Genomic DNA, 12,170 nt, shown 5'->3' with positions numbered 1-12,170 from the left:
ACTATCAGCCCATGCAACGCTGTCGGACTGTGCATTTCCGATTTATGGTAACAAAAACTACACAGATTCATTTCTTTAAATATTAGCCATACTGAAACTTCCATCTGAGCTCATAGCAGGTGGACAACGCACACTGTTACAAAATGAATCGTGCTTGGAGAAGAAAAAACTGACATTTTAAAAACATGTGCACGTAAACAACATAATATAAGCACCATCTGCTGGGGTAAGAATAAAGCTCATTATAAGCAATAAGTTTATTCCTAAGCAATTTGCTGTGCACAAAAATTGTAAATGAATAATCGCAACTAAATGTGTAACACTGTACAATCATTCTCACTGTGCAAACACCAGAAAAGAAGAAAAATCATTAAGGAAGAAAAAAAGAAAGGTTTATAATAAACATTTGTAAGCAAAGATTACCTACAAAAGTTAACATGCTCAGTGTGCGCGCATGAAATGTGAAGCGCAACCACCGGGGCAGGATTACAACAAGTTATAAAAGAATGTATAAGCCCAGAAGCAGCTAGTCAATCAAAAGAAATCTACGCCATCAATAAAATTTACCACGTTGCAATATTCTCAATGTGCGCACATGCAATAATAATGAGAAAAAGAAGAAGAAAATTGAAGCACAACTCCGCACTGCTAGTAGAAGCAGTTAAAGAAACCTAACAAAATGAAAGAAGCAACCAAGTAAAAGCGAACGATGAAATATGGCTGTGGAGTAGCATAGCCAAAGTCTTTTACAAAAAAAACTGAAATAATCTTTATGAATGGCGTAATTGCACTAACAGCAAGCATAAAGCTTTTACCAATAAAATATTTTGTGCCGGAGATCAATACATGAAACCTGTCTTGAGCTGCTGCCTCGGTGGCTTGGCCCACAATTAGGTTAGCCTCTTTTTCTTATGGTGTGCCTCCGACGTCAGTAGCCTCAACACATGCGCTGGGTACAGCCGAGATTCATGGCTAAAATATTCTACTATATTGGTCAATGTCTTACGAAGACATTGTTGCCATAGTTACAAGTTGTTTACTGCTATCTATCGGTTCAAAAAATTGTTTGGGCATTACCCTGAAGAGCTCGAAGTCGTGGGTTCAATCCCTGCTGGAGCAGCTGCATTCCAAGGAAGGCGGATTGCCAAACAGCTAGTTTACAGTGCATTAGGTACACCTTAACGAAGCTCACGTGGTGAAAAAGTAATCAAGAGACTTCAATAAGGCCTGCTTCATAATCGTGTCTCAGTTCAGGCACGCGAAACCATGACTTATTCAAGTATGCTCACACAGCAACCTTCTTTTACATAAAATCTGGTGACGCGCTTCGTATATGGGACTTGGCTACCAGCAATTCAAGCGCGTCCTATCGCTTTTGTCTTCATCATCAAAGTTTAAGCGTGTGTGTGTGCTTTTTTGTCTCAAATTACTCGTCCAGTCTTTTTCTGTACTTTCTGGAAAGAAGAGCCACCTCATTGAGACTGACGAACGCGGCGATGCGTCCTTCCTACAGCTGACCGCGATAACTGATGCCGTAAAAGCGCTACACTGCCAAAATAGAAGCTGCGCACAATTTCCGTTGCACAGCACACCGAGAAACAAACTCACAGATTCACTTCAGGTCGGCATTGCTATTGATGAGCACGTACGCTATTTTTCTTATTTGTGCACAGCAGCTTAGCTGTAGATACCCAGGAAATTACATTACACAGAATAACCGTATATTTTCCCCTATAAGCTTTCTTTAGTCAGATTTATACATGGTGAACTCGAACAACTATCTGAACCACGACCTACTAGCAAAATTTGGTCAGAGATTTTTTTTTCAAAATAGGAACAACAGGTTCGAGACTTACTGTGATAGCGGCACTTAACACAACACTAAATATCTTAGCACATTTATAGGGTTATATAGGGGTATTTGGCTGAAAGGTTTCAGACTTGCTGTAGAAATTGAAACTTACCGCACTCTGTCAATATCTGAGAACCCTCACAGGTGTACGAAGGGTGTTGGCTTAATACATTTACAACACCCCAATATATAAGGGGTACGATGAAATTTAATTTTGACGAATGCAGCTATTCTTTCTTTTACTTGGAGAAATGATTATAGCTACAACAGGTGTCACGAAATCTTCATGAAGATATATTTCAAAACTTATCGTTGTCAAAATTATCGCGTTAGATATGTTGGAAAGCACCCGGCGGTTTAAATTATTACACAGTTTTCAACTGCTGCTTCTCTCACTGAAGGTGCAGTGGAGCAAGGCGTTCGTGCACAATAAAGGTTTTCACACCCTGAAGAGAACGGAACAAAGTAAAAACCTGCAGTCTTCAGCTTGCCAATTTTTTCTCCTTTGTGCCGTGAGCAAACTATGTTGGTGCCAGGGCAAAATTCCGCCAAATAACACCGTGGGCGCGGAACATGGTCAAATTCATATGGTGCGTGTCAGTATTCCTTCACCAGTTAAAACCGAGAAGTGACGCGAAAGCATGCAGAATATTTTGTTTTCTTGAAAAGAAAGGCAGTTCCGCCTTGGAAGCGATAGCAAGGTCTATAGCCTTGCGCTGACGTTATATAGCTTTGAGCACGATGACGTTATGAGGTGCGTGTCAGTACCATTGCAGACGTCCCATCTCGGTGGTGCAAGAGCTGATGCCGAAAGAAAACTGCCGTTAATGGTCAGAGTCCAAAGAAGCGATTGCGTATACAGGGCGCTTTTTAGACCGACATTCTTCTTTATATAAAAAGTAATGAACGCCGCAAACGTGGAACTTTTGCAGGCGGTTTCCTATAGGTGAGGCCGACATGATATGACGCCGCTAGCTTGAGCTTCAGAAGACTAAGTAACGAATATTGAATAAAAATTTTTTATTAGTGCTTCAGGGACTGTAGATTGAATGGCAAATTTGCAGGCAGCAACGCTTACATGAACACCCATACTTTGGTAATCTCGAAAATCACAGCTATTTAGAGATGTCCATCATCCAATCGTGGCAATATCCAGACTGAGCGCGTCCCGCTGCGCGTCAGACACCAACGCCTCGTGAGGAATTTTGTATGACAGCTTGCCGCGGCAAATCCTGACCCGACACACAGTCACACGTGCTTGCCACGCAAACCCTGTCGTATCAGTCGCTGCCGCGACTGACTGAAACGTTCGGTTTCCAATTCCCTCCCGCTTGTCGCCCCGGTTCAACGGCACTCAGTTTCAATATTGCCTGGAGTTGTTGTTGAAATTTGATAGATATTTTGTATTAGGTGCGTTCTCAAAGATTTTTTTAAATAGGGTGACCGAAAATGTGATTACCCTCAACATCGCCATTTAAACTTCTTCCCCTGAGGCACTAGTCAAAAAGTTCCGAAATTAACTGGTCTTCCTAAGCTCACATGATTGCCGCCAAGGTATGTCGGCTTCACCAAGGAACTCGTTGGCAAAAAGGCCACGTTTGCTGCCCTTATAGCCTTTTTAGATAAGGAAAAAAAGCTGTAACGCCTAAAAACAACACACTGTATTCAGCTTCACGTTCACCACGGTGCGGCATGTACACAGCTGCTCAACAAATCTGAACTGTTTGTGTTCGCAATGCTCTTGCCAGCTGCGGAAGCCACAATACTGGCCTGGCGATAGAGTGGAGCGTGAAGTTGCGTCCTCTTGGCTTCATCGCTTTTGCAGGCAAACATGCTGCGCATATTGAACGCCTTCTAACCGTCTACGAAGAGGCCGCAATGCGCACTTCATAGCAAATGAGCACAATAGCGCCGATAGTGGCGGCACAAACGTGTCTCCAGCGTCGGTATATTATCCACCCCAATAAATTGTCTATGCAAGGCCTCATAACCGCTAAATCTCTTCTTTCTAAGGTAATTGTTCAGGAAAACTTTAATCCACATAGCGTATTTATCTCCACTTGGTTTCTATTACTACGCGATAACAGTGCTAGATGACGGCACAAGAAACTAATGAGAAACAACACGCCAACTGATAACTTGAAGCTTCATTCTGTATGCCATGTTGAGATCCTGGTCTGTGTAGGCCGTCATACTGAAGTTGGCTCACCTACGCCCAGGTGCGCCGAAAACTTGGTAGCTGGCCTACGCTATGCCGTGGCATTGTACTAAGCCTATTGAGCGGACTTGCGCCACTGCCCAACTCTATCGCCGAGAAGAGTTTCTTTTTGGTGTTGAGATGAAATCGGGAGGCTGAAGGAAATGAATGGGTTTATTTTACATATATCAACTGGCTCGATGGTTGTGGGAGCACAGAATGTCTCAGCAGTCTACATGACTGCAAGGAAGTACACTACATTCAAGATCCTTTTGCATGTCTGAGCACACATCATCCAGAGTCCCCAAGATGTCCGCTTTTAAGCAATCGTTTTCACTAAATGACTGCAAGAGGACATTCGATGACCTTGTCTCGGCCGATCGAAATGACCGAACTGTTAGCAGCATCAAACTCACGATGCCGCACTCCACCAGTGATGTCCAACCTTCGAACCCGCCTACGAGGCAATGACGAGGCAATCGGAGGCACGGATTGATGCCATTCCTACAGTTGTCAGACGTCGGCTCTCTGTAGAAATCAGTGGAGCCAGACCTTTGTGGTCGTTACCCGTTATAGAGAATGGAGCAGTTGCAGGCACCTCGAACGAGGCTTCATTGTTTGCCCCGCACCGTTGACAGGGCGCACATTGACCCGCCGTCGTCTAGACATAACAGCTGCAATGCTACTCTGATCAGCGGTTCCATGCCCCCCCCCCCACACCCTCCGCGTCTAGTCGTAACAGCGCACCGTAATTTACATATATAGTGAGCGACAGGAATGGCAAATTCAGAGGGAGTGCAGAACGTTTGTCCCGATTGTGCTATCAATTTATAATGAGTTTGGTTTAACAGCCGCATGGCTGGTGAGAATTTTGTCAGTCATCAAGATCCGAGAGCATTCAAGTGTCCTTGTTGTTCGGGCTCAGAGGTGAGTGCTTGCACTCCTCGTACGCTTGTCTCGAATCAAATTAAATAAAGCAGAGCGGGTATTTAATTCCTACACATTTATTCTTGATTTACATTTATTCTTATTTCTTATTCTTCTTATTTCTTATGATTTACATTTATTCTTATTTACATTTACATTTATTCTTGACACATTTATTCTTGATTTATGTAGCCGCTACTTTAGTCTATTACAGGAACAATTTTTCAGAACGTCTTGCGCGCAGTGATGTTAAATTCACATCGTCAGAAAACACCGAACGCATCCCTGCAGGAATTTTCACAAATATGAGTCGTATTTTGTATCGTGAATTTAAACGTTACAGGTAGAAAACAGCACAACCTAAAGGCCGACATGATGGTACCGAAATTTTCCTGCGGTATAGTTTATGCAACAACAAAGTTTATCAAGAAACTGCTGAATTTGACAAACTTTCAGTACTATTGCAGCAACATTTCCCACCAGGAATTCATTGTATAATTGCGTTCAAAAATGTTTTTCTTGCCCTAAAACATAGTATTATTTTCTTTTTCATCAAACTCATTATTTTTATGGAAGATTACTTTAATATCCGTGAAACATTAGGCAAGTGTGAACATTCCAAATCATCAGAACTGAGGCTTCTTCACCCACGGCTATTTACCTCACCATAATTGTGTGAAATTCGACACGTAAACTTGTACATCAATGCTGTAGTGGCGAAATTATATACATTTATATTTAGAAATCAAGTGAGGTAAATATTTTATATATTTTTGATGACTTGGAAAAAGCAAAGAGCTAGCCACACCCACTTAAAAACAGCGCTTCTACCAAGAACTGTAGAAACCTCATACTTGAACAAAGGACGAGGACAGCAGTTTTCAAGTAATTATTACACTAGCCTTTATAGGGTGCACAAAATTTAACGGCACAAAGACTCAAGAGTTTTTATTTGTCGGCGCTGATTCCTATTGCCAAGCAATCTTTGCTAATAACAAGCCTTCCAGCGCCCTCGCTCGGAATCTGCTCTTACAAACAGCTTAAGGGTGAGATCTTTAGTGTGTGTGATAACAGGCCCAGATGTCTACCAAAGTGTCTCGGTTAGATGCACACGGCATCGTATCTACATACGTGGACAGCTTAAACCGACAGTCTCGTAAGTTTGTTAGGTCATTTGCAATTTCTTTACTGACAGCCACAAGTGACCGTATATTGTGATTGCTTCTTAAGTTCATACTGCATAGTGAGACGGCGTCATCTATTCGCATTCAACTGTAGTCGAGAAGAATTCTTTGCCTTCGACTGTGGTCTCGCAGAAAGTAGTGCCAGCGGTCTTCAAATCCGGCGAAAATAGAATGCTTAAAGCATTGTCACGTGGGACTCCAGACATCTGGATAAAATGGATATATCCTTGGCCATCAGATTCCTAATTTTGATAAGGAGCAAAACACCTTAGTAGCAAAGCGACTAAGGGCAGACGAGTAGTCCAAGCAGGCTACATACAGCGTCAAGCAATTATTATAAAGTCTTCATATAAGGCTTTCGTAAGCTATGATTTTTTACAAAGCGTAACAAGGTGTTGCCGTCGTTGCTACTATGCCTATCGGCGTTTTCTACGTCACGATAATGCGATAATGGTAGGTTGGGTGACCCTTTTATTATTTTTATGCTAATGATCATTACGACGACCGCCCGGCTTTGCAATTCTTATCTGAACGAGAGGGACACCATGGTTTATGTGAAATTTCCAATTTGACACCACAATCTCCGTAAAAAAAAAAGAAAGTGTCAGCCAATGTGGACGCTAATGAAAACGAGGTCAACGTACATGGTTGATCATATAGCGGTATTACTTCTCTTTTTCATGTTGAATTTTCCCCTAATGCTCGTCTTAACCGTATTGTATGTCACGTCCAATTACAGTGATTCCCACTAGCTCTCCTACGTAGTCTTTCAACGAAGGTGATGCTCGCTGCATTCTTCAGAAATCTCGGAAGCCACGCATCTGTGTTGGGCGACATTCTCTCGTTAGTGTCCCCAAGCGCCGATGAACGTCTAGTTGACCTCCCTGCCTTTCCTGCCCTTGCTCTTTCTCTCTCTCTCTCTCTTTTCTACCTTACTCATTTTGTGACACAGGTTATGAAATTCAGTTAGTTCATCAACGGACTTTCGCCAGGTGAAGCGCCTACAAGACTCAGTATGTATGGTGCACTTCCGCACACTTTGTGCGCACATGTGATGAACGTGTGGATACAATGCTTCGATCCTTCCTGCGTGGCCGCCGTACCCATTGCAGCTGTCGCACAGCATGTGCTGCGACAGTAATCGACAAAATGGGAAACACGGTCCAGCAATAGTACCGCCGTGGCAGCTGGAAAAGGGTTTCCTGCTTCTGTTTCCGCGTCACAAAATTGTTTTCTAGTATATGCGAATTAGAATCCGATTCCACCATGTCGAAAGGTTGTCGGTCTGGCCATCATGTCAGTCTGGCCGCACAGCTTGTGCTGCGAGAAATAGCTGCGACCGTAATCGGCAATCTGGCAAGCACCGACCAACAATCGTACCGACACGGCAGCTGATAAAGGGGTTTGTGTTTGTGCTTCCGCGTTACAGATTTACGTTTTCTCGTACATTCAAATTGCAATCATATGCCATTATGTCTCTAGGTTGCGCGTAAGTGGTAATATACGAATTTTCTTACAGATTTTACTTGGAGAAATTCAATTAGATGAATAACGCACATGCGCCAGCGGGAGGGTCTACGTGAACCAGGATGAATGAGGATGCACCTCTAACGGAAGCTGGAAAAGGGCTCTGTCTTTATGTTATCGCGTAACAGAATGATTTTTTTCTCGTATATTGGTATTGCACTTCGAAGCTATCGTGTCTGCATCCTGTGTGTAAGACGTACGTTACGCCTTATCTGAAGTAATTTACTTTTAAGCATTAGTTTAATGAGGCTTTTGCGCTTGATCGATGTCATTGAAGAGTGAGAATCTATGCTGCACTTCTGCACGCGTGCTTGCGCGCGTGACGTACATACGTGGCTTGTTGTGTTCGAGCTTGTGTAACGTCGTCTAATGTAGTTGGGGTGGTGGTATTTTTCTAGTGTCTGCCCCAGCTTCACTGTACATCAGTTTTCCCACGGTGGAACGGAGGTGGCTTTTTTCCGAGTCGTTTCTTCCAATTTGCTTCCTTGGCTGTTGACTGGAAAACAGCAGTGGTTATTCCGATTCATAAATCTGGTGAAACTCACGATCCCTTTAGCTACAGATTCATATCTAATACCTTAGTGTCACGCGAAATGTAGGAGCACATTATATATCCTCATCTTGCCAGATTTCTGCAAGAAAAGAAGTCTTTCTGAATTTTTTGTTGTTGTTTACTAGCAACTTGTATTAGTATCTTGATACTGGTTTTAACACCAAATGCATGTTTGCGGATTTTCGGAAATTTTTTGACAAGATTAAAATGTAATGCTGCTACGTGAACTAAGTACTAAATGTTGGCCCTACATTGTAAAAATGTTTACACCCTTAATAGTCTTTTCGTAAAGTACTGGTAACACTCTTACCGCTAGAGCCTTGCAAAAGTTTATAGAGACCAACAGCGCAGCTCTAACTAGACGTGATATGACAAAAGACGTACTTGAAGACTATGTAATCATCCTGACAGCCTTGGGCGCAGTGATATATCCGACAAGATAATTTCACAGGGAGAGATATGAAATTCTCCTGTCAGATATTTCTTTGCGTCCAAGGCTGTCAGATTGATTACATATTGTTTAACTACTTATTTTGTCATTGCACGTCTAGTAAGAGCTCTGTTATCGGCCTCTATAAACTTTTGTAAGGTCCTAACGGTAAGCATATTACCAGTGCGACAATAAAAGACCCTTAAGGGTGCAAACATTTTAATAGTGAGTTTACTTAACTAGATTCAAGAGTTCTTTTCTTCTCATTATCAATTTGTTGAGACTAATTTTTTCACATCTCTCACTTCTCCAGTTGAATCCTCCGTTTCAATGCGTTTGTTCTTGGGAATTCTTTGTTTATAATACATGCGAACGCCTTGCCCTGTAATATTTTATGACAGATTCATGTATTTATTAGCGACTGTGTTATATATCGTAATTGAACTAGGGACTGGGATGTAACGTCTCTTCAATTTGAAGCGAACAACATTCCTTATTTGGTGCCTTACTTGGAGCTTGAAGGTAACCTTCAAATGTAGTGCTAGGCGCATTTCTCGTTGTAACAAAGTTTCTCCGTTCTACACTCTCATCGCCTGCCCTCTTCAAACCGTGATGACCTACCGCTATCTTGGTGTTCATATAGCCAAACAATTTTTCTTGGCTACATGCATGTGCTATACCTAATATTCAAAGCAAACCACTCCTTAGGTTACTTAAAGAATTTGTTTCCTCGTGCCAGTTCCAATAAAATTACTGTTGTGCGCCTGATATATCCATCCTCAATTCGAATGTGCTTCATCTGTAGTGGACGAACATCAGGTCATATCAACATATGAACTCGAAGCAGCGCAAAAGTCGCTCCGTTACTTTAATTCTTGCTAACTACCATCGTACATATTGTCAGTTTGATCAAAACCATACTCCTCATTCTCTTACTATCTCTCCGCTGGAAGAAATCATGACACATTTGTGTTTTTCATTAAATGTACTACCAGAACATATCTGACCGCTTCTTTTGAATCCGCTCAGCGGCTTATCATTTTGGTCGTTGTGATCGGGAATATAGTTAACGTGCCCCCACATAACACCATCACGTACTCACCATGATTTCTTCCTAGGACTTTGACCCACCGAAAACCCATCTGCGTTCTTAGTATGAATCAGCGACGCTGCTTGTTCCAAGAATGTCATGAAATGAAATAGTATGGAACAAAGTATATTTATTTCTTTAAACGAGAACATTGCCTGTTTGTTATAGCGTACTTTTCTATATTGGTTTACTCCGCAATGCGTAACTGATCTTGCTTGTTTCTTGAACTATAATTGTTCTTTTTATGCCTTCGTTCTGTTCCCCTTCTTGCAGATTTTTATTCCCAATCTGTATTCTTAATGGCGCATTGTATTTGTTGCCCTTCTCTCAACAATGTACTACTATCTACTTCGAGGATTTTACAAAATAACAACAAATAACAAATCACCATCTTTTATTTCTACCAGTTTTCTATTTTGCATAAACCTGCAATGTCTTTATTAGAAGTCGAGAAGTGCATTTCACGTTAAATCCACATGCCATTTCAGAAGTACTTGGCAGCATAATGTATTTCAATGCGTTCAGCATAAGCTGTGTTACTGCCAATCAAAGATCGCCTTTGAGCCTCGTCGCGGGGCTCCCACAGCTTCTCCAATGTCTTGCGTTGCGCAAGCTACGGCGCAAGAGTTGATGCCCACATCGAGCAACCGACTGAACGTCGCCCTGGTTCGCAGTTGAAATTTTATTTTTCATGTTCACGTAGAGGCCAGTAGCTCCGATTTTGCATCCTACTACGCCCCAAACTCGGACGCTATCGGTCAACTCATGTTAGGGTTTACGCCGCCTCACCCATTTGGTTTTCTACAGTGTCTCGTGTAGAAAGGAGTCTTAAGAGGAAGCTTTAGCTCGGGCCCAACTCCGACGCGGCCTATCCAAATACATGTAAAACGCAAAAACGTTTTTCTGAGATACCCCATGACCGATTTTAATGAAGTTTGTTGCATTTGAGAGACAAAGTTAAATTCTAGTGACTGTTGGAAGCGGAATTTCGATTTAGGTCCTGGATCTTGTTAAAAGAATTTTCAAAAATTGGGAAGTTCACAAAAAATAGATGAACGAAGTTTACAAATTCATAACTCTGAATCAAAAACAGATATCGCGGTTCTGTAAACGACATCCATTAGACCATTGAAAGTGGACAAATTTCATGTCATTTTATATCTTACGTGAATTTGATACGTTGCTTACAAAGGTCCTGCAAAATCAGTATTTCCATATTACTGCATTTTTATAGATTCATGTATAGCATATCAATTTTTTCCGCTTTATATGTGCTATTAGATGCAATTCAAAGAATTGTATTATCCTTTTTCGTTTTAGAGTTACAGATTTGTAAACTTCATAGTTTCTTTTTTTGAAAATTTGCGATATTTGTTAAATTTTAATAAAAAATTAACGACCTAAATCAAAAATTCGAAACCAACAGTCACTAGATTTTACGTTTTTCTTTTAAAATCAACAAACCTCATGAAATTTGGTGCAGTGGTTGCCGAGAAAAACGAATTCTCCTTTTACATGTATTTAGATAGGAGCACTCCAACTAAAGCTTCCTCTTAAAGTTACGAGATTCGAACATGATGGCGACACAGGTCGAAGGTGGGCAACTCGTGTGCTCGGCTCAAGCGTTCCAATCTGGTAGTGCAACGTGGTGCACTACGTCTTTCTCCTGCTACAGCGTGGCCGCCAAAGGATAGTAAACACACACAAATTGCGTATTTTGAAGATATGCATACTAATGCTCACAACGAAGCAATGTCTGCCAAGATGTTTAGCCAGGATATGCCAGAAGTGAGGGTGCGCCGGCCAGCTTACATGTGATCTTACCTTAGGCTACACGTGGTTGCAGAGTGTCTTGAGAGTCCTAAAATAATGAGAATTAGCCAGACCCAACAACTTTCACACCCAATTTACAGTGTGGCGAGAAATGGTTCTTGTGGGGAAAGGAGGAAAGGCTAGTACTATCTTTGCAACCCATGCGGGAGCACGGATCAACGCCAGCAGGGTGGCGAAGATTAGAGTAAAGGAGAGAGAGGGTAGGAGAGAGAAAGGTAGAGGGTCGTCCTGGCAGCGCCAAGCAACCTGGCCGGGAGGGCCCAGTAGGTTCGACCGGAGGAGTAGAGAGAGAGATAAGATAATGCAGAGAGAGGGCGGGGAGTTAACCAGAGTAGTTCCGGTTGGCTACCCTGTGCAGGAGGAAGGGCTAAGGGAGATAAAAAGAGAAACAGAGCGCAAGGGGGAGATAGAAAGAAAGAGAGACAAGCACGAACAAAGCGCGTACACTAAAGAGTGGTAGGGGCGGCCTTCTTAGAGTCTGTCGTGAAGCCCCGTAGACTGCAGGAACCTTAATAACGCGAGTAAGGCCTTCAACGCGGAGGTTCTTTCGGAGCATAGACCTAAAGATTTTAGTTCT

At 42.2% G+C, this 12,170-nt stretch overlaps 1 protein-coding gene across 1 annotated transcript in view; it reads left to right on the top strand.

The window, feature by feature from the left end:
• The first annotated feature begins 4,853 nt into the window (after positions 1-4,853).
• Positions 4,854-12,170, top strand: part of LOC142587054 (sulfotransferase 2A1-like) — a 74,876-nt gene continuing 67,559 nt past the window's right edge. Inside the window, exon 1 of the mRNA XM_075697937.1 lies at positions 4,854-4,976. Within this exon, the coding sequence (XP_075554052.1) occupies positions 4,905-4,976 (72 nt within the window). The 5' untranslated portion in view covers positions 4,854-4,904. The remainder of the gene's footprint in view (positions 4,977-12,170) is intronic.

This window comes from Dermacentor variabilis, chromosome 7, assembly GCF_050947875.1.
Source record: "Dermacentor variabilis isolate Ectoservices chromosome 7, ASM5094787v1, whole genome shotgun sequence".
Classification (NCBI taxonomy): domain Eukaryota; kingdom Metazoa; phylum Arthropoda; class Arachnida; order Ixodida; family Ixodidae; genus Dermacentor; species Dermacentor variabilis.
The sequence above is the reverse complement of the archived record's forward strand: the minus strand, read 5'-3'. Positions and strand labels throughout refer to the sequence as shown.